This window comes from Sturnira hondurensis, unplaced genomic scaffold (assembly GCF_014824575.4).
Source record: "Sturnira hondurensis isolate 20B ecotype Veracruz unplaced genomic scaffold, ASM1482457v3 Scaffold0006413, whole genome shotgun sequence".
Lineage (NCBI taxonomy): Eukaryota > Metazoa > Chordata > Mammalia > Chiroptera > Phyllostomidae > Sturnira > Sturnira hondurensis.
The window spans coordinates 26,189,506-26,212,282 of NW_028079044.1; the positions used below are offsets into that span (position 1 = coordinate 26,189,506).

Genomic DNA, 22,777 nt, shown 5'->3' on the forward strand with positions numbered 1-22,777 from the left:
GGTTTCTTTCTCACCACATCCTGTCAAACACTTGTTTGTTGTTTTATTAAAGATAGTCATCTGACAGGTTTGAGGTGTTCTCTCACTATGGCTTTAATTTGCATTTCTATGATGATTAGTGACATTGAGATTTTTTCATATATCTATTGACCATCTGTATGTATTCTTTGGAGAAGTGTGTATTCAGGTCCTTTGTTCATTTTTTATTGAATTTTTTGTCTTCCTGGTGTTGAATTGTGTAAGCTCTTCATAAATTTTGGATATTAACCCGTTACCAGATGTATCACTGGCAAACATTCAGTGGGTTGTCTTTTCATTTTGTTGATGGTTTCCTCTGCTGTGCAAAAAACTTCTTAGTTGGATGTAGTCCCATTTGTTTATTTTTCCTTTTATTTCTCTTGCCTGGAAAGATAAATCAGAAAAAAATGTTGCTATGAGAAATGTTCGATGTTCTGCCTATGTTTTCTTCTAGGATTTTCTTGGTTTCAGTCTAATATTTAAGACTTTAATCCATTTTGAGTTTATTCTTATGCATAGTATAAGAAGGTGGTTTAATTTCTTTTCTTTTTTTTTTTTTTTTTTTTTNGAATAGTATAAGAAGGTGGTTTAATTTTTTTTTTTTTTTTTTTTTTTTTTTTGCATATCTGTCCAATTTTTCCCAACACCATTTATTCAATAGGCTCTCTTTACCCCATTGTATGTTCTGGCGTCCTTTATCAAATATTAATTGAATAAAAGGTTTGGGTTTACTTTTGGTCCCTCTATTCTGTCCCATTAATCCATGTGCCTGTTTTTATGCCTGTACCATGCTGTTTTGCTTACTATGACCTTGTAGTAGAGTTTGGTATTAAGTATTCTTCCAACTTTGTTTTTTTTCCCCTAAAGAGTGTTGTGGCTATTCAGGTTCTTTGTGGTTCCATATAAATTTTTGAAATACTTATCCTCATTCTGTGAAATACACCATTGGTATCTTGACAGGAATTGTGTTGAATCTATAGATTGCTTTGGGAAGTAGGGACGTTTTAATGATGTTAATTCTTCCTATCCGTGAATGCAGTATATGTTTCCACTCTTTTGTATCTTCTTCATTTTCTTTTTTTAGTGTCTTTTCTGAGTAAAGGTCTTTTACGTCCTTGGTTAAGTTTATTCCTAGATATTTTATTTATTTTGATGCAGTTGTAAATAAGATTGGTTTCTTAGTTTTCCTTTCTGGTAGTTCATTATTGATCTATGAAAATGAAAATGATCTATGGATATTTTTATGTGTCTTGTGACTTTACTGAATTAATTTATCAGTTCTAGTAGTTTGGGGTGGAATCTTTAGGGTTCTGTATATACAGTATCATATCATCTGCAAACAATGACTGTTTTACTTCTTCCTTTCCAATTTGGATGCCTTTTATTATTTCTTCTTGTGTGATTGCTGTGGCTAGCACTTCCAGTACTATGTTGAATAAGAGTAATGAAAGCAGATATCCCTGTGTTGTTCCAAATCTTAAGGGAAATGCTTGTACATGCCTGCAACCCAGGCATGTGCCCTGACTGGGAATCGAACCAGCGACCCTTTGTTTCACAGGCATGTGCTCAATCCACTGAGCTACACCAGCTGGGGCTAGAACTGCTTTCACTGTGTCACATAGATTTGGGTCTTTTGTGTTCTCATTTTTATTTGTTTCAAGGTATCTCTTAAGTTTTTTCTTGATGTCATTATTAGTAACCCATTCATTGTTTAGTAACACGTTATTTAGTCTCCAAATCTTTGTATGTTTTTCAGTTCTTGTGATTGACTTCTGGTTTCATATCATGATGGTCAGAGAAGATGCTTGATAGGATTTCAAATCTTACATTTATTTAGAATTGTTTTGTGTCTTAACATGTTGTCTGTCATAGAAAATTTTCCATGTACACTTGAAAAGAACGTATATTTTGCTGCTTTGACATGAAATGCTCTGAAAATATCAATTAAATCCCTCTGATCTAGTGTGTCAGTTACAGCCACCATTTCCTTGTTGATTTTTTGTCTGGAAGATCTAACCATTGATAATCAGTGGGGTGGCAAAATCCCCTGCTTTGTTAACTGCATTACTGTCAATCTCTCCCTTTATGTCCATTAAGATTTGCTTTATGTGTTTAGGTGCTGGCCACTGGGTATGTTGGTTCTGGGTTACTTGGGGATGGAGGGACTCTGGTGCAGGCCAATGTCAGCTACTTTCTCTGGTCCTGGATAATGAACTACAAGCAATCCATACTTTTTTGCTTCCTTTGCTGGGCCTGGGTGTGGCAGGAAGGACCTAGGTGTGTAGTAAGGCCAGCTTTTACCAGCACCAGCCTCTAAGGCAGGTCAGCAAAAGCCCCAAGGCACCTTGAGATCCACTTCCACCTACCTCTACTTGCCAACTGCCTGTTAGGTTCAGTCATGGAAAGAGCCTCTGACAGTACTCCAATTGCATGCAGTAGGTAGGTTCTCATTAAGTCACCAGGTTAAGGGTCAGTGGTGTTTACCAGACTCATACAGGTTCAGACTCGGGGCCAGTGCTGGATCTGTGACCACTCAGCAAATATCACAGGATATGTCAAGGCTACCTTCCATCTGCTAGGTGCTTACACACCTTTGTGGTAGGGCAGGGTTTCAGGGAGTCATCAGGGTGAAGCCAGCAGAGTTTATCAGGCTCAAAGAAACCAAGAGTTGGCTGTGTGAAGGGAGGGTGCTGCAGCAATTGGGCATGCAGGGGGGAAATGGCCCCTCCTACAGCCATACAACTCAGTCTATATCCAGATTTTGCCCAGAGCCCGATCTCAGCAGAGTGGGACCACCGGGGGTTAGGGGGATGGGGCAAGTGGATCTCCCATTACAGGGAGGTGTTGGTCCGGTTTGAGTAAAGACAGGCGGAGAGGCCCCAGCCCCAGAGCTACACAGTTCAGTCTGTTTTGGTTTCTGCCAGACTTCAGTGTGGCAGAGCCACCAGGAGTGGAGAGGGTAGTGTCAGCAGGTCTCCCTTGCTTGGGAGGCACTACAGGTCAAGTTCATGGGAAAACAGAGGGAATGGACCCTGCCCCAAAGCCACACAGCCGACACCTCCTGAGTCTGCTTGGACATCTCCACTCCAGCCTAGTGCATGAGTTTTGCAGGGTGGAACAACAGGGAGTCCAGAGGATGGGACTGTTGCATTCCCCCAGGCTGATGATGTATGGAGGGGGAGTGCAGCACCCAAGAAGATGGCATCTGCAGTATGGGAGAATAACTCAGCCTAGAGATCCTGGCGGCTATTTCTTTAGCTTGTTCCCCAGAGCCAGAGACCCCAGTCACTCATGTGACTCTTGTCTGCTCTGCTTTCCTTCCACTAGAGCCCAGGGTGAGTGGCTGTAGATGAGATTCTGTGCATTGGCCCTTTGGGAGGGTGCCTGTGTCTCTAACAGATGCTGGCTTTCCCTGGTGGACAGAATCCCTCCTGGTTTTCCCAGCCACATGTTATATGGGCACCTCTTCCTGGCTCTGGTGCTTTGGGCTGGAGAACTCAGCTTGGGGAGCCATGCTCCTGAGGGGGAAACCCTCCCCTGATAGCTGAGATATCCCTCTAGAACCTCAACTGTTTGCCCAGGGGGTGGGGCCAGGCCTTTTAGTGTCTCCACCCTTCCTACCAGTCTTGATGTGTCTTCTGTAAATCCTTGGTTATAAGACTGCTCTTCAGCTAGTCTTCAGTTGGTTTTTCAGACTGATTGTTCTGTATTTTAGTCATACTTCCAGTTCAACCCTAGGAGGAAGTGAGTGTATCCCCCTTCTGTGCCACCATCTTGGATTCTCCAAAAACCTACATTCATTCTTATCTAACCTTCACAATAGCAATACAAGATAGGACTATCGTCTCTGTGTTACAGAAGTAAATACTGAGACCTCCAGAGTCCCATGGCCGGACTCCCCGGGCACTACAAGAGAGGGGCCTGGGATGGTATGCAGACCTGCCTGGCTCCAGAGCGGCTTTGCAGCACCCTCCCCCGGGATTCCTCCCTTCTTCCCCAGTCCTGCCGGCACCTTCTCATCTCTCCAGGGTGTCTTCTTCACACCTATGACACCTCCCCACCTCCAGGACCTTCTGTGTGCTCATAGAACATTTGTGACATTTAATTTCACTTACTGCTCAAATGATTTTCTACCAAGTCAAGAGTCCTGGCTGTCAGGTACCTGCCTTGTTTGTCCTCAGCCAATAGCATAGTACCTGTCAGCACAATGTTAATAAATATCAAATGAATGAATATGTGGGAAGATGAGGTTACAGAGAGAAAAGAAAAAGAAGGGCCCAGGCCTACCCTGGGGAAACTCCAACATGTGATATAGTGCAGCAAAAGTGAGTAAGAAGGAAGAAGAGAGGGAGGAGGAAAACCCAGGCAGGGTGAAGGCCCCAGAAGATGTACAGAGTGTAAGATGGTGGAAAGAGGGAAGCAAGAGAACAATTACATTACAAGTTCAGAGTAAATGGAAGTGAGGAACTGGAGAAACGAGTGAAAACTGTTCTTTCAAGGAGTGTGGCCATGAAGTAAATGAAATCAGAGGTGCAGAAGCTCTTTGTATGCTGTAGGAGAAGCATCAGTCAAGGAGAAGTGGAAACTATGAGCAAGGAGTTGCCCAGAGAGACAAGTTCAAGGCCCAGGGCCTGTAATCCCACTTGAACAGAAGGGCCTTGTCCTCTAATCTGACAGTGGAAAAGAGGTCATGAGGGGCACAGGTGTAGATAGAGATGTTTGGAGGGATGGGCCAGAAAAGTGAGTGAATTGCTACTCCATGGCCTTAATAAGTTTTTTGTAAAGTATAGAATGAACCTTCTGTAAAAGAGAGGGAAAGGGGTGAGGACCCGGGGAGTGCTGTGGCTGTGGAAGCAGCTGGAGGACACAGCCAGGGACAGGAAGAGCCAAGTAGCCTGGGGGCCACACTCATCTTGGAGATGCATTTATAGTGACCCCCAAATGCCCAGGGGTGTGGTTTCCATCCACAGTGCTCATTGGATGAACAGTGAAAGTCTGCTGAATCTGTGCAGCCTTGGGAGACACTGCTGTCTCATTAATGTACAAAATAAATACTGCATTGTTCCTCAAGGGTCCCTGTACTCTCCTGCATCAGTTTGAAGATTTTCAAAACCTTGCTTGTGTATGTCTGGGGGCTTCTTTACAATAGGCCTTCTGCCTGCCAAACCTTATTTTGGGGATTGCCACTCACTCTAAATTTCCTCAAACCTTTGTAGTCAGAGATACTTCAAAGCTAAGAGGAGGTACTCTTCCCAGCACCCTTATCGTCCCTGGCCTGCGGACCAGCAAAGTGTCATGTTCCCATTAATCTTTGAGGAGCTGTGAGCCATATGTCCTGCAGACTGTGGGTTACTTCCGCTCCTGCAGGGAGATTTGTTTCATACCCTCACCAACATCTCCTCAGTAACGCACCCGGGCGTATAAATCACTGGGGAGTGGAGGGAGCTGTGTCCTCTGATGAAAGGAAGCAGCTCTTCTGTAGGAGTCTGTCTGTCCTCCAGGACCCTTTCCCCAGCCCTGGTTCCGAGGCACACGGAGTGAATTTCAAAACACAGAAGGAAAACACCAGAAAATCCCCCTTGTGCCGCCAGGAGAGAGTCCTCGAGCTGTCGTCGTCATAGATAGGCCCCTTGCCTCGGTTTTGTAAACAGGACAGGGTCATGCTGTATAAGTTTGCAGTGGAATATGGAAAGCAGGATGAAGAAAGTAACTTTATAATGACAAAAAGAAATATCCTTTGGCGCACGAGTTGTCAGGAAGACCAGAAAGCGCAGAGGGCGCACGTTCTGACTGTGAAGTTGGGGTGAGGGTGTGACTGCAGCGGCTCACGCCTGGTTAGAGTACTGACCACTGAGTATCGGTCCCTCGGCTTTCCAGCCCCATTTAGAGGCCCTGCAGTGGCCACTGGTGCTATCATCTAGAATGTGACTGTGATCTTTAGATTCTCAATAAAAAAGCAGAGGCAATAAAAAATAAGCTTGCATTGACATTATTTCATAATTTTGATTCTATCAGGGAAGTAGTTTAGAATCCTCTCATAGCATATGAGATTTTGATTTCTGATAATCAGAAACCTTTGGGAACATTCTTTTGAAAATTTCAAAACAAAAGAGGTGCAAACAAAACCTAGTAGTTGTCGTTTAACTAATACAAGCATTGTGAGGCACATTTCAGTCATTCAGTCAACTAGTGTGCACTACGAATTACAACTTGGTGCTGGGACTGAACAAAATGCACAACACAGCCCCTGCTCTCAAGGAGGCTGCCTGTGGAGGAGATGGAAAATAAGCAAGCAATCACACATGCTGTGGGATTACCAGGATCGATGGTAAGAGCTATGAAGGAAAGGATCAGCTGTGCTGCCGAGTGGACAGCAGACTAGTTTGCTGAGAGGCCAGGGAGGTCTGGCCAGGGAGGTCTGGCCTCTGCAGAGAAGTCTGGGTACGAGACCTCGCCTCTCTGTACCTCCAAAGAGGGGCAGACAGTAAGTAGACATGAAAGTGGGGGATGTTTCCTGGCAAAAAAAAAGCAGCATGTCTGAGGCTTTGGTGCTCAGAGAGGGAATGTGGTCCTTTCAGGAATCGAGAGGCTGTGGGGCTGTGGTGCAAGAGAACAGAAAAGGGGGAGGGCAAGTGAGACACACAGGGCCAGACCCAGCAGGACCCTGTTTCTGCAGCCAGGGATTTCGGCTTTTAGCTTACAAGCCATGGAGAGTCATTGAATTGTTTACGAAAAGCAATGTCTGACCTGTTTGAGTGGAGAACGATGAGCAGTTTGAACCCCAAAAGGAGCAAGTTAAAATGATCCCTTTGCAGGTAGCTTCTCTTCTTAAAAGATTGAGTAAATTCTCATGATCTTAGACTTAGCAGGAGTATGTAGGAGGGTCCCTCTTTTTCCTGTTTTCTTCTCAGATAGTTGGGGGGGAGGGGGAGATGACAGTTCCTTGTGTTTGTGTAGCTCTGTACCATTTGTGAAGCACTTCCACATCCACAGTCTACAGTCTTCCATTCATTTATTCTGTCAGCTTGTATTGAGGACATACCAAGGACGTATCAAGCCCTTTGACCCGAGTAAGGCATAATTCCTGCCTTCAAAGACCTCAGTAACTAAATTAATGTCCTAAGAGCTTTTGATCAGCACAAAAATTCTAAAATAGAGCACAAATTTTCATGTTTTTTTTAACTGGTAGGAGAGTTGAGGCTTAAAGAGTTCATTCACAGCCAGGTTTGTAACTACCTAAGCAGAATCAGGCTAGAACCTGGATCTGCTCCTATTTGACAACGCCCCTGCCCACTTGTTTTTCCTACACCAAGCTGGGGTCACTGTCTTTCCTTTGGAGTTTTGCCCTGACTGCAAAGATGCTACCAGAATGTTCATGGAAACACAGGTTAGGGGAGGTTTTCTAATTCCCCTTTTACTCAGTGCAAGAGCTCCTTCCATGACATTGCACCTCGGGAAACGCCCGCTGGCGCATTTGTGGTGACTGACCTTCCTCCAGCGGTGACTGCAGGGACCAAGCTGAGACCATGCTCTGCAGCTTCTGTTCATTCATCCTCGTGGTCGTGCCCTCCGGAGCATCAGAGATTGTTTGCTTCCTCTTCGACAGCAACACTACAGTCATTCGAAGGCAGCTTCAACGTCTCCCTTAAGTGTTTTCTTACCCGAGCCAAACATTTCTGGTTCCTTGAATCATTCCTTCAGTAAATGTGATTTCCAGACCATGGAAAATGGCCTTAGATGAGGAAAAACATTTTTTAATACTTGTGATGCTGTCATCCAACATATCAAGTATCCACGGTAGCCTTCTTTTATCTATAGATGTCGTAAGCATGTATTCTGCATGTTCATTTTAGTCTTTAAGTATGTTGAATGGGACAAGTACAAGGACAACATGCTGTAGTGCCTCTCTAGACAACTCCCTAATGTGTGAGGTCAGTCAGCTACTGATAGACCAAACCCACTGTCCACTAACCCACATTTCTTAGTTAGGAAAATACATGTAAAAGCACTTTTTTAACTGGACTATACAAGATATTTCCTACCTTGCTTACAAGAATACCATGAGACACTAGAATCCTCAGAATCCTGAGAAGTTAATCACTGTTGCTTCAAGCCTCTGCTATTTTCTTTTCATACCTTGATCGCCAAAGAAATTCATCTCCCTTCTTTTTCTCTCTGGAAGATCCAATTCATCTCATAGCTTTAGCTACCATCACCCAGTCACTCCCAGGTAACTCTCTCTGGCCCCCACATCCCTCTGAAGCTCCACCTCCGTGTTTCCAGCTACCCACCAGACATCTGCGCCGGAAAGACCTCGTTTAACCCAGCTGCAGTGCCAGGGTGCTTAACAACTACAACTGATTACCACTGGATTGTCACATATAGCCCGTAAGGAGGGAAAGTGAGAAAGAAGGAGAGGAGGAAAGAGAGAGAGACTTCCAAGAATTATTTGCAGTTATTTACTATGTGTCACCTTGTAACTTGTTTACTCAGTAAAATTAAACTGGAGTAATTTTTAAAACTATTATTTGTTAGATATAAATATAATAAATAATTTTAATAAAGATGACAATATATAGAACAGCACAAGTTATATTAAAGTGTTTCTTATTTGTAATTGCAGTAAAAGATCAAGTACTAAGTGGGAAGCAGGATTCAGGCCTGAAACAGCAAACCCGCATACGTAGAGTCTCGCCGTGCAGAGTGTCCTAGCACAGATACAAATGACAAAACAGAGTTTTCCAAACATCTTGTGCTAAAATCAGCACCTCTTTTCCTGTGTGTTGCCTATAGCCTTCCACACACACACCCACGCTCCCCGTGTGACCTGAAGGAAGTAAAAAATAACTATTTGGCAGCTTTGATCAGGATTGGCCAGCTTCTTCGGCAATAACAAATGACTGAAAAAATTCCCCTTGGCCATCAAAGATTCAGTAACTCGTTCTTTTCCCCACACGCAGAACAAACAAATCTCCCCAGGGTTCTAACCAGTCACCACACCCCACTGGGAACCCAGCACTTCTGAGTGGTGCTCCCCGACTCTGGATGTGACTCCTTTCTCTCTAGAGACCCATGGACTCATCTGCTCCCCTCCCCCGCCCCCCATCTAACAGGACAGCCTAACACAACAATAGTCCATCCAAATCAGGAAGAGGAAGAGTGGGAGACATACAGCGGCATCTCATCCACAGCTCTGAGACCCTGGGAGCACGTGTGGTGGGATCTGTGCCTCGGACGCCGGGAGCAGTGTCCGAGCCGTTTCTGTGCCTGCACGTGCTGCCTTCCCATCACCCCTCCTGGCCTTGCATCTGCCCTCGGCCCTCTGCTTTGGCCAGAGGTGTGGCTTGTTTTGAGTTTCAAATAATCACATTCTCTCTCAGTCTGTGCTCATGATTTATTGGGCAGCAGTAACTTCTCAGGAACTCAGTAGACTTCTTATCTGCTTGGTTTCAGGGAATTCCATGTGCCAGTAACCACAACATGGTACTTTTTTAAAGACATACTTCTGTACTATATTGCTTCCCTACTTCTCCCTGGATTTAAGAGAACTTCTGTGGGAAATTTAGACTCTTAATTTGAATGTTTTTCTGAGTCAGTTTAACAATCCAAACATTTTGAAGGTGAGTGTACACCTATATATAGCCCTAAAGCTGAGTATTCATCTGCCTGCATGTCCAAAGACAAAATCTCTTCCTGTTTCTGGTTTAAAGACATTTCTAACTTTGCAAGGCCCTGAATTTCTGAAATCTATTTTTTTTCATTTTTATTGCAAACTGGCACATTCCTTCCTGAGCTTCTCTCTTTTTCATAACACATGGCCAGACACAGCCAACAGCAACCAACACCCACTACTAGTGTTTTGTTTCCAAACCTCATCTTCTAGAGCTACAAATTTATTAGATTTATGCTCAACCTCCCAAGTGATCTCAGACAACAGTTTTACTGAATGTCTTGCCCCTTCATAATATAAATCTCCGTTTGTAGCCTTCATTATTAATTTTTTAATATAGTTTGTTGATTATGCTATTACAGTTGTCCCATTTTCCCGCCTTTATTCCCCTCCACCTTGCACACCCCCTCCCACCCACATCTCCCCACCTTAGTTCATGTCCATGGGTCATACATATAAATTCCTCAGTTTCTCCATTTCCTATACTATTCTTAATGTCCCCCTGTCTATTTTGTATCAACCATTTATGCTACTTACTCTCTGTACCTTTTCCCCCTCCTTCCCTGCTGATAACCCTCCACGTGATCTCCATTTCTGTGATTCTGTTACTGTTCTAGTTGTTTGCTTAGTTTATTTTTGCCTTTGATTTTTAGTTCAGTGGTTGATAGTTGTGAGTTTATTATCATTTTATTGTTCATAGTTTTGATCATCTTCTTTTTCTTAGGTAAGTAGTCTTTAGCACTTCATATAATAAGGACTTGGTGACGATGAACTCCTTTAACTTGACCTTATCTGAGAAGCAGTTTATCTGCCCTTCCATTCTAAATAAAAGCTTTGCTGGACAGAATAATCTTGGATGTAGGCCCTTGCCTTTCATGACTTGGAATACTTCTCTCTAGCTCCTTCTGGCCTGTAAGGTTTCTTTTAGGAAATCAGCCGATAGTCTTATGGGAACTCCTTTGTAGGTAACTGTCTTCTTTTCTCTTGCTTCTTCTAAGATTCTCTCCTTATTTTTAATCTTGGGTAATGTGATTATGATGTGCCTTGGTGTGTTCTTCCTTGGGTTCACCTTCTTTGGGACTCTCTGAGCTTCCTGGATTTCCTGGAAGTCTATTTTCTTTACCAGACTGGGGAAGTTCTCCTTCATTCTTTATTCAAATAAGTTTTCAGTTTCTTACTCTTCCTCTTCTTTTGGCACCCCTGTGATTCGGATGTCAGAACGTTTAAAGTTGTCCAGGAGGTTCCTAAGCCTCTCCTCATTTTTTTTTTAAATTTTTGTTTCTTCATTCTGTTCTGGTTAAATGTTTGTTTCTTTCTTCCTTCTGCTCCACATAGTTGATTTGAGTCCTAGTTCCCTTCCTGTCACTGTTGGTTCCCTGTACATTTTTCTTTATTTCACTTTTCATAGCCTTTACTTCCTCTATTTTGGGACCATACTCAGCTAATTCTGTGAGCATCCTGATTACCAGTGTTTTGAACTGATAGGTTGGCTATCTCTTTTTCACTTCGATGTATTTTTTCTGGAGCTTTGATCTGTTTTTTTTCATTTGGGCCATTTTTCTTTGTCTCAGCACTCCTGTTACATAGTAAGGGGTGGAGCCTTAGGTGTTCTGTATGTGGGGGAGGGATCTGAGAGGGAACAATGACGCTCGCTCCATTCTCTGCCAGTTTTCAGTCACTTGCCCCACTACCCACAAGCAAACTGGGCCCTTCTGGTGCTGATTCCCAGGTGGGCGGGTTTGTGTACGTTCTAGGACCTTGTGGGTCTCTCCAGCGAACTCTCCTGTGAGACTGGGAGTTTCTCCTGTTGCCTCAACCCCCACGGGTTTTTTCAGTCAGAGATTTGAGGCTTTATTTCCCCAAGCTGGAACCCTGGGTTTCACAGTCTGTCTCACTCCCCATTTGTTCCTCCCGGATTATCTGCACGCAAGTGTGAGACCTCCTGGTCTGCCAGCTGCCACCTTACCCTGAGTCCTCTCCACCTGGCTGCCTGACTCTGCCCCTCCTACCAGTTTGGATGAATATTTCTTCTTTAACTTTTTGGTTGCCAGACTTCCATGCAGTTCGATGTTCTGTTAGTTCTGGTTGGTTCTTGTTTTTAAATTTGTTGTCCTTCTTTTGGTTGTGCGAGAAGGCCCAACATGTCTATCTACGCCTCCATCTTGGCCAGAAGAGGTCATTATCAGTTTCTACTTCAATGAAGCCTAAGACACATTTTTATTTTTGTTAGAACCCTACTTCTGTTACCACTATCTATGTCTGTTAAGATGGGCTTGGTTATGCTGCCTATTGTAATCCTAGAATTCTCTTCTTGCTCATGCCATGTACCTAGTGTTTGTCCTGGGAGGGAGAGGGCCAGTGTTTTACAAATTTGCTCAGGGACCCAGGTTAACGGGTCCATTATCTTCCATCTTCTTCATTGTAACAAACCATACCGGAGCTGAAACAATAGCAATTAACTTCTCTGGATTCTGAGGATTTGGTTGGGTGGCTTCTGCAGGATAAGCCTGAAATCACTGATATAGCTGCATTCAGCTGGAGGGTTGGCTGAGGGACGAGGTCAGCTGGGAAATCTGGGCATCTCTCTCACTACATGGTCCTTCCTCCTGAGCAAGGCTACACCTGGCTTCCTCACATGGCGGTAAGAGGGTCAACCCCAGAAATAAGCTTTATCAAGCAGCTTCTTACTTCATGTTTGCTGACACCCCATTAGCTGAAAAAGGCCACATGGCTGAGCGCTGTTTCAGTATGGGAAGGGACCGAACGAAGGCTTGGGTCCTGGGATGTGCAGATCCTTGATTTTGTAACACTCTACCACAACCATCCAGAGCAGAACTCAGCAAACTTTTCTTTAACGTCTAGATAGTAAATATTATAGGCTTTGCAGGCCATATAGCCTTTGTCACAATTTCTCAACTCTGCTCTTAGAGATAGTATATAAATAAATGAACAGAGCTGTGTTGCAATAAAACTTTATTTATTGTAACAGGCAGCAGGTCGGATCTGGTCCACCATGGATCTACAACATTTGGTCTTTGCAGGAGAGGAAGGCTGCTTCTTTCATGCTTTGACTCAGAAGCAACACACATCAGTTCATTAACCAAAAGTAGTCATGGCCATACCCTATTGCAAGGGGCAGAGAATTAAAACCACCATGGGAGCTACAATGAGATAATGCCCATTCAGATCTTTACTGAGTACCAGACACATAACCACCGCCCTCATAAGTTTATACAGCAACCAGGATGGTTCACAGTCTGAGTGGGAGAAACATTTTGTACATCTCTGCCCTGAAACTGTTAGTGTTTCTTATCTCATCATCTGTGCGCTTAGGTTTTTCACAGCTTGAGTTGCAAGCATTGTAAGGATGTGATTATATCTTCTCAGTGCCTCATATAGTGACTGAGTCATTGTGAATCCTCTTTGGGTGTGGAAAAATTGCTTGAATGACCAAATGAGCAAACCATCAGACCAAAACAAGGATTTGTTCTAAACCTCAGGGACCTGATTGACAGAGGCCAATTCCTCCCTCACCCCTAGAGCTGCCACTGTACGGAAGGCTTGGCGCTGTGAGCTGTTTGTCCGAGGTGAAGAGACAAGGACAGGCCCTCAGAACTCAAGTCTGTGTTTCCTCCATTCTAAAGATAAGTGAAAGGGCCACCCAGCAAACAACACTTTCTTTTCTGAAGAAACAGGAGAATGTTCAAGGTTTAGGGTGCGTTTGCTTCCTGAGTCCTGCGGGCTGGGCTGTTGGCAGGAACCATGGACTTGCCTTACTTTTATTATCTTAGAAAGGAGAAGTGTGCCCCTTCCGCAGCGCCTGAGGATGACTCCGACCATGTGCAGAACAGTAAATGTTCCCCTCTGATGCCCTCCTGCCCGCTCTGAGGGGAGGGGGCTCTGGTTTCTCACACGTGCTGCTAAAATCCTGGGTGTGCACCGGAGCTGTGGACAGCCACTGTGGGAAGGGAGTGTTGGCTGGGGCGCAGGGGCCGGCAGAGGTTGGTGCCAAAGGAGTGATCCTGTGCCTGTGAGCCTACAAAGGCACTTAACTTACTTCATACATTATATAAAATAATGGCTTTTTAAAAATGGTGTTCCTCAAAGAACACCTGTTTTAGAGTCATGAGCTGAGCCATTTTTGAGGTTGGTTACATTTCACATTTTATCATTTTATCAGTTCTTACCTTGAAACAAAGAGGGCAAATTCAGGATACAGAGTCTTTTAAAATAGATATTTTTGCAAAGTACCCCATTTGGGAAACATGTCCATAGAGAATACAGATTGCATCAGGCATGTAAACAGGTGAGTGTGATAAAAACAATACTATTGGTGATTGAATAGAAATATGGTCAAAGTACTATGGAATGGTATCAAGCTGAGGAAAGGAACAGAAAAATAGGAGAATGGAATGAAGTGTCCCTTATGCTGTATATGCAGAAATACACAGGATTTTGGAAGGTAGTTATGGGAAAAAGTGTATTCTAGGCTCAGGGATGGCTAAGTGTCAGACGAGGGCCTTAGCTGGAACAGTGGCTGCGGAATGAAAAAGAAGACGCTGGTGTAGGAGGCAGCGGAGCTGGTGGCTCTGATGAGTGGCAGGCTGCGTGGGATGAGAGAGAGAGGAGGCAGAGATGGTGTCAGGTGTCCTGGGTACTGAAGACAGGGTTTCTAAAGGAAGAGCCATTGTACAGGAAAAAAGCCCAATGACCTTGAAGTTGCTTCAGACTTAGAGTCTGTGACTCTCTCCTGTGGTTCTGTGTACACTCCTGGTAATTCTTCATTTGGTCAGAATTAGAATACACTCATTACGTGTCAGCCAGGCACCTAGCTTGGTCCCTTCATCCAGAAGTGTTCATCTTTTACTTGCCGTCCTAACAATAACAAGGGCCCCTCTTAGACTGAACGGATACTGCAGATCATCGGAATCAGCGTTCCCAAACATACGGGGTTCTTGCCCCAACCCTCAGGTAACACTGGCTGCACACAGGATGTATTTGGAGTTGTGTTTCAAATAGTTCTGTGTTCAAATATCCATCCATTTAATCAAATTCAGTACTTATGGCTGAAAGGACAATCTGTGTTGGTGGCCTGGCTCCTGGCTTCTGAGACAGAACATTTTTTAATTCTCATTCTACCTTCTCAGTCACTGCAGAAAAATTCATCTCGATTCCAATAAAATGAAGTTATCCAACAGTCTTGTGACAAGTTTATAAAGGACCTGGGAAGGATGATGGCCTGCCCTATTGGTGGGTTTGTGCGTAGGTTTTTGTGTCCCCAGCATTGAACAGCATCTTCGTGGTAGTAAGTCAACACTCAAGGACCTGAGAGGTTTTTGTACATTGCATTTCAAGTCTGGAGTTTTAGAGGGCCTTCTTTCCCACAGAAGTTCATACGCACATGTAGAGCTGGCCCATGGCTGGGCAACAGCCCTCACGGGGCTATCCGTCAATCCAAAGACGTGGAGAATGAAGACACTCGTGCCCCGTCATCTACCATTCTTTTTCTGTGAACCTTACTACTGGATATTGAAAAATCTGGGTTTGACTTTTCTCTTTTTCATTTCACGTCAGCTGAATAGCCTGTGCACATGGATAAAGAGACATATAACCAGGAAGTGTTTATGGTATTGAATCAGAACTTGAGGCATTTAGAGTTGGTCATTTCAGTGGTGTTTCTTATTTCTTTTTAATTAGAAATTGAATATACTTTTTTGCAGATCGTGTTCCTGACTGGCTTTGGTTATGTATATGTGGACATTGTCCATCAGTGTGGCACCGTCTTCATCACTGTGGCCCCAGAAGGGAAAGCAGGACCTATTTTGACCAATAGGTAGGTTTGATTTTTCTCCCAGTAGCAGTGATTACGCTTTCCCATTATGAAGTCATAAACCTATTAGGCACCACTTTTGTCACACCTATTTATACTTTAAAGCTTTCCGTTGATTATTATGCGGTCCATCAGGATGTGATCATCAGCATTGACTCGTGCATAATAGCATCTATTGTCTTACTTGGGTACCCCTTCCAGTTCTTCCATGATATTAACAAACTGATTTCCAAAAGAAGGCATACATCTTAAAATTAAACATTATCATTAGCATAAAATGCAAATTAATACTTCTGTATCCACATGACATCCTGGTAGTTAGTAACTGGACTTAGCAATTAGAGCTACATGAAAAATAAGCTCCCCCCTCAGAGCCACATTTTCCCCTTTGGCCTGAATGTTGCCATCAGGTCTCACAGATGGGAGTCAAAGAGTTGGTCTCCTTCTTTAAAAACTCATATCATTCAGCAGGAATAACAGGCAGGTAGCCTCTTCCTCCAAAAAAAGGACAAAACACATGAGCAGAAAATTCTAGAAAGAGTAAATACAAGTAATCAAAGACATATTTAAATAAGATGTTACCTGTCATATTAACAAAAATTATTACCATTTTCTGGAAAGCACTTTAGAAATATATATTAAAAGCTTTAAAATCCCTTTGGCTTAGAAATTTCAATTTTAAGAATTTAAAAGATAAAGCAATCATTAGAGAAGTAGGCAAAGATATATGCAGAGAGCTATATGAGTATATTACATTGCCAAATATAATGGTCAACATATCCCGAGTAGAAATGCCCATCAGTAGGGGGATGGATGATACATAAATGTCCCATAAGTGGTATATCCACAGAAAATAGACTTAGAGGATTTCAGTGGGCTAGAAAGATGCATGTGATAAACCTAAAACAGAGAAAACAATATGAAGTTGAGTGTATAAATATGACCCTAGTTATGTGTCATATGTACCCATATGTGTAGATGCATAAATATGAATGCACACACATTCCTTCTCTCTCTCTCTGTCTCCCGCTCCCTCTCCCTGCCTCCCTCTCTCTCTCACGCACAAAAAACATTCCTAAAAGGGAGCCTGAAAAAAGAATAGAAATTGTTAGAAGATAGGGGCTATAAGTGATTATTATCTAGTAATTTTTGTATTTTCATTTTCTACAGTAAAACTTTATTTCGTAATTAGAAAAATTTATCTATTATTAGTTTTAACAATATAAAATAATACCAACTTTGATATATTTGTCTAGGCCCTTTTTTAAAAAAGTTTTTAGCTTTTCACAAATGGTTAGGAAACTCATTAATTTGAACCATGCCAAATTATTGTTAATTTGATTTTATAATATTTCAAACAAGGTTGGGTAGAATGTTTTCTTTGCTTAGCAGTGTTTGTAAAATATTGATTACATAACAGAATTAAAGACTAAATTTTTAAATTGCATAGTACAAAATTTCACATCTGCCCAAGACTCAGAAAGTCAATTTTTAGGGCATTGCTGATGGCAATAGCGGCAATCCATGCATTCGGGGATAGGAGCAGGCAAGGCACAACTGTTTACTTGGACTGCCTTAATTCATTCAACAAATTTTTTCAAGTGTTTAGTGGATTCCAGTTGTGGTTCTAAGGGTAGTGATACATCACTAAATAAAGAGACCAAAATCCCTGCTCTTGAGGAAATTATATTCTCATAGGCACAGAATGGAAAAACAAAGAATAAACATAATAAAGGGAATTTTATAGAAGTCATACTTCTAAATTTATTTCATTATACTCAAATGTAAGAGCAGTTGGCATTCTGCAGCTATAAAAACAGAGCCAAGTAAGAAGGACATAGGGACAGAAAGAGCAAAGTTTTTAAAAAACGGTGCAAGTCTCACCAAGGAGCTGGCGTTTGAGCAAAGACCTGAAAGCAGCAGGAGGGTTGGCAGTGTGCTTGTCTGGGGGAAGAGCTTTCCAGAGAGCGGGCACAGGCAGCTCCGAGGTCCGAACCAGCTGGCCGGTGCATCGGAGAAGCAGGGCAGGGCCGGCGGGGGCCAGATGGAATGGCGGCAAGTGAGAGTGTGGTCCTTGAGCTCAGAGAGGGGAGGGCGGGAGGGGAGGGCGGGAGGGAGGGGGCACATCATATGGGGCTGAGTCTTGATTCTAGTGAAATGGGGAAGTCCTTGGAGCTTTTTGAGTAGAGAAGTTTCATGGTCTGACCTAAATTTTTAGGAAATTTTTGGCTGCTTTGTTGAACTAGATTATAGAAGCAAGGGTGGAAATTTGGAGACTAGTTAGGAGATTACAGTTATTCACACTGGGGAGAGAGAAGGAACAGTCAGTTTCTGGATATCCTTTTAAGGACAAGCAACGGGATTTCCGTGGTGCATTGGGTAGGGATTGAAAAGAAAGGCATCGAGGAGGAGTCCAGAATTGTTGATGTAACAACTGGTAAAATGTGGCTGCCATTAACTGAGATGGGAAGACTCTGTAGATTCGGGGGTAGGACCAAGAGTCTGGTTACAGACCTGACAGATGCAGCTTCGGTTAGACTCTGTGGATGGGCAGTTACGCGCGTAAGACTGGAGTGCGGGGCGGGGTTCTCAGCCTTCTGTGGGCTTTAGAAGTCGTCAGCATATAGATGAGTTGTCACGCTGTGAGACTGGACAGGATTTCCAGGGGCGGGAGGGAGTGGAGATGGGGAAGAGGACCAAGGGCTGAGCTTTGGGCACCTTGACTTGAAGAGATCTGGGTTAAAAGGAAGGAGCCACATAGGTGACTGAGAATGGATGCCCACAGGTAGAAGGTATGAGAGAAGACACGTGAAGATACTATTTCTAGCAGGTGGGAGTTAGTGACATCAAACGCCACTGTAAGTTGAGGGAGCCACAGACTGAAAGTCCGCCATTTGATGTCACCATGCAGAAGTCACTGGCCACCTTGAGGAGAGTTGCCTGGTTAGACTGGTGGAGTCAAAAGCCTATGTGGAGCAAAGAGAAAGTGGAAGGAGAGGAATAGAACACAATGTGCGTAGAAAATGCTTTGAAGTTTTTTGTAAGGACCAGGAAGATGAGTGGTAGCTAGAGGAGTTATAAGAGGGTTTTTAAGAGAAATAGCAGCTCGTAAGCTACTAGTCATGACAAAAATGAGTGATGGCCTAAGGAGGTGAGCAGAGGGACCTGGGCCCGTGGAGACATGGGTTCTGGAAATGGCTGGGCAGCGGCACACAGGCCGCAATGCTGGCAGGTGGACTGCTGGGGCAGGAGCCTGCGGGAAATCTTCTTTGGCGTGCTTCACTCTTCCAATTTAAGGAGTCCTGGTGGTTTTATTAGTCCTCTGCCTCGTGATGATTATGACAGAGGATTAGTGCTGGGAGACTAGAGGGATTCTGGAGTAAAAATCTGGTGTTGATAAGGGAAACACATAGAGGAACGTGACAAGAGCTTTCAGTAGTCCCATCGGGAACATTTCCCAACATTGCTGCAGTGTGACCGGCTCTGTCCAGACACGATGTACTGAAAGTTAAGTTCTTGCATGTCCCCTAGGAGAAGCTCATGGAACATCAGGAGGTGTTTAATAAGGACTATCATTTTTTAAAAAAGAAAGGGAGAAGGAAGCAGGGGGGAGACTAATGTTCTTTTCCTTTTCTCCTCTAGAAATCCAGAGAAGATGGTGACATTTAAAATGTTCATCACTCAGTTGAGCCTGGCAGTGTTTGATGACCTCACCCACCACAAAGCATCATCTGAACTTCTGAGACTCACACTGGACACTGTTTTTCTGCAAGTGGCCCCAGCGGCCTGTCACCTCCCCGGGGAGGAGCCCAGCGCCACGCTCTTCCGGCTCCACCACGTGGAGCTCTGCTGCGGGGACCTGCAGCTGGACAACCAGCTGCACAACCAGTCCAGCTTCCACTTCGCCGTCCTGGTCTGCCAGGAGGGAAAACCAGACCCCACCCAGTCTGCCAAAACACAGAGTCTCCTTGCATCCAGCAAAGATTTGGAAGAATACAAGAAAAAATGTTTCATCAAACTTTGCCTCACCTTAACGGAGGGCGAGAGCTTCCTGTTTGATATTAATGAGTTCAGTTTTGAATTGAAACCTGCCCGACTGTATGTGGAAGACACTTTTGTACACTACATCAAAACTTTGTTTGAGACCTACCTTCCTAGCAGCAGCCTGGACGGTCAGCCCACGGCGCTCTCAGGTGGGGAGCAGGGACTGCCCGTGCCGGTCAGACAGCATGCCAGGGCCTTGGTGAACCCCGTGAAGTTGCGGAAACTGGTGATACAGCCGGTGAATCTCCTCGTCAGCATCCACGCGTCCCTGAAGCTGTACATAGCCTCCGACCACACTCCACTCTCCTTCTCGGTGTTTGAAAGAGGCCCCATCTTCACCACGGCCAGGCAGCTTGTCCACGCCCTGGCGATGCACTATGCCGCCGGGGCTCTTTTCCGAGCAGGTGAGGAGGTGGCTGAGAGCCTGGGGAGCTAGAGCCTGGGCAAAAAGGAATCGCTCTGGGGTAGCGCCTTATGGGCGTCAAGATGTGGGGAGGCAGTACGGTGAGGGGTGAAGCATGTGGGCTGCATAGTTAGATAGCAGTGGGTTTCAGTCTAGACTCTGTAAGGCCTCAGTCACATTGTTGAACCTCCCCCCAGTTTCCTGAGCCATATAATGGGGGTTAAGTTTTTTGAGAGCATACAATGAAAGTATACGAAGTGCCCTGAATTTTGCTTGGCACTTAATAAACATTAAAGCAATAGTAGCTGTTTATTCGCTGTTACATAACTTAGAATTGTAATTCCATTGAGCAAGCAGTCTTTTGGCTCCATGCAGGTACAAAGCTCTATATTTGCACAGTAGTGCAGCCAGGGAAAGTGGCACAGGCCCTCCGGCCCCGGGCGGAAAAGAAACTCAGTTCCAGGTTGTTAGCTTTCTTCGTGACAGTCCTTTAGGAATAGCTGCACGGAGAGAAATTCAAGGGGTTTGTTTGCTCACAAGATGCACAGAGAGCCTTCGACCTCCCGGCACAGCCCTGCCTGTCTAGACAGCTGGAGGAGGCTGTCGGTGCCTCACCCTCTCCCTACAGACCCGAGCTGCAGAAGTCTGCAGGGCTGATTTGAACCTGTGTACAAATGTCGTCTGGTTGGGGGGCAGGGGGCAGTGCACTACAAGTTGAGTGTTGGGGACCAGGCTGTCTCAGAATATGCTAGGGCAGCAGTTTTCAACCTTTTTTCTCTGGTGACACACAGAAGCTAATTACCAAAATTCTGCGGCACACCAAAATACAGATTATATTTTTTGCCAAATCTCACACACACACAAAAAGGTATGATTTAGATTCATTCGTACCAGACAGCTATTGTGTTGGCTCCTGTCATTTTTTTTATTTGACAGTCCAAGGGAAAGGAGGTCAGTGCGCCTGACTAAATAGTCAGGTATTGAGTGTTTTAAAAATTCTTGCGGCGCACAAGTTGAAAATCCCTGTTCTAAGATAATCAGCCTCGAAGCACACATTCCTGACCTGAATGCATCCAAAAGGGGTCTCGGTGTGACAGCCTAGCTCCTTGTGTTCCTGTGAACTCAGGCAGTGCACTCCAGTCAGAGTCATCTTGGGGCCCCTTTCTGGTAACGAAAACGAACTTCTTACTTTCCGAAAGTAACAGAGGAGAGACCCTTTGTAAGTAACATTGTACGTGGTGAATGTTTTCCCATAGAAGATTAACATCGTGGCAGCAAATGACCCATGTTGTTGCCATATTGGTAAGATTGCACTGGCTCCCTAATGAAATTCACATAGTTAATAGGGCTAACCAGCACTCCTGAGTGAAAATGACAAGGTCTGGGGAGGGCCCTGCCCCAACTGTTGTTTTGATAGCTTGCACAACAATGAAGAAATATTTCCCTCTTGCTAAGAAATCATTTAAAAATAAGCAGTTAAGATTTCAGATTTAATAGATGGGCATAGTCATAAACAATTCCAGAAACTTACCCTTTCAGGCCATTTTTGCTTTTAACATGAGAAGTGGGCATGCAGGTTACTGAGCTCTGATCTGAGCCTGGACAGGATGGCCCCCCGTCCGGTCAGCACGGCACAGCGAAGTGTGGTGAGCACGTCCTGCGGCGACCGGGCGGAGAACCCTGACCGTGGCACTCGGGAGCCGTGTCCCTGCACCCCGTGGGCTAAAAATGATTGCTTTGTTTTGTTGTGTGTTTTTAATGAGCTTTCCCAAGAACGTTCTGTTTGGATTTTTTTTGTAATCCACTTAAAAATCCTCCAAGCTGTTATCCCAACCTCATTATAAGCTGAGACAAGAAATTCTAACATAAAGGGCCAAGATTGTAGGGTCTGTTGGGAATTCTGTCACTAAAAACCTACAGACAATCTGATGAGCATCTGGAAGAAAGCAGTGATGGAACGAGTTGGAAATGGGAGGCATAGGAGGGGAGCAACCCCAGGTTCACAGCATTAAGGGGGATGTACTGCCATTCTTGTAGGAAGGGACAGAGTTTGCCTGGGAGGGAACAAGCTGCATAAGGAAACAGTAAAGTAATTAGAAATGAGTTACTCGCCCTCTTTACAGGAAAGAACGTGGGCTTTATAATTTCCTGGGGGCCCTCTCTACTCCTCAGGCTCTGTTTGATGGGACACCAGACAGACACCTTTTTTCAAAAAAATTCCCAAACAAGTCAGAGAAGGATATATTTGCTTTTGGAGGGAAATAGTTTTAAAAAAAAGAGTGCCCTGGGATTCCTTCTGCCCTTTTCTGGCCAGCCCAGATGCCCCTGAGAAGTCGCTCTGGTCCACCTGGAGCCCTCCCGTAAGGCGGTGGGCCGAATCCCAGAGACCTGTCCCCACCTTGGCCTAGGGAGAGGCCGTGTTCCTGCCTTCTGCGTGCCCTTGCACTGGAAGCTTTGCTTGGCGGTAGCTACTCTCTTCCTCATTTCTATGTGGAATCATTGGAGCAAAGAGGAATTGGGATGTTTCTAGGCCAACCTGCCATCTCCAGGTGGAACCTTACAACTGTTCTGAGCTAAAGGGCACCTGCTCTTTCTTTCTGTCCAGAGAGGGTCTGCCAAGCAGAGTAGTCCACAACCTTCCACAGGACCCGCCTGCTCCTTGTACCCTGGGCTCCCCACGTGGCAGGGGCGGGGGCTTGTTTGGAGTCAGGCAAACCTGGGTTGGAAACCCAGCTCACAAGTCTAACTACTGGAGGGGTTGTGAGCAATGGTCTTAGTCTCTGAGCTAGTTTCCTCCTCCTCCTGCCTTCCT

General features: G+C 44.6%; 1 protein-coding gene across 3 annotated transcripts in view; it reads left to right on the plus strand.

Annotated features, from left to right (window-relative positions):
- VPS13B (vacuolar protein sorting 13 homolog B) overlaps positions 1–22,777 on the plus strand; it is a 690,921-nt gene that overhangs the window by 649,343 nt on the left and 18,801 nt on the right. For all 3 annotated transcript variants that reach the window (XM_037048265.1, XM_037048266.1, XM_037048267.1), the window contains exons 55-56: positions 15,409–15,521; positions 19,161–19,966. In XM_037048265.1, the coding sequence (XP_036904160.1) occupies positions 15,409–15,521; positions 19,161–19,966 (919 nt within the window). The remainder of the gene's footprint in view (positions 1–15,408; positions 15,522–19,160; positions 19,967–22,777) is intronic.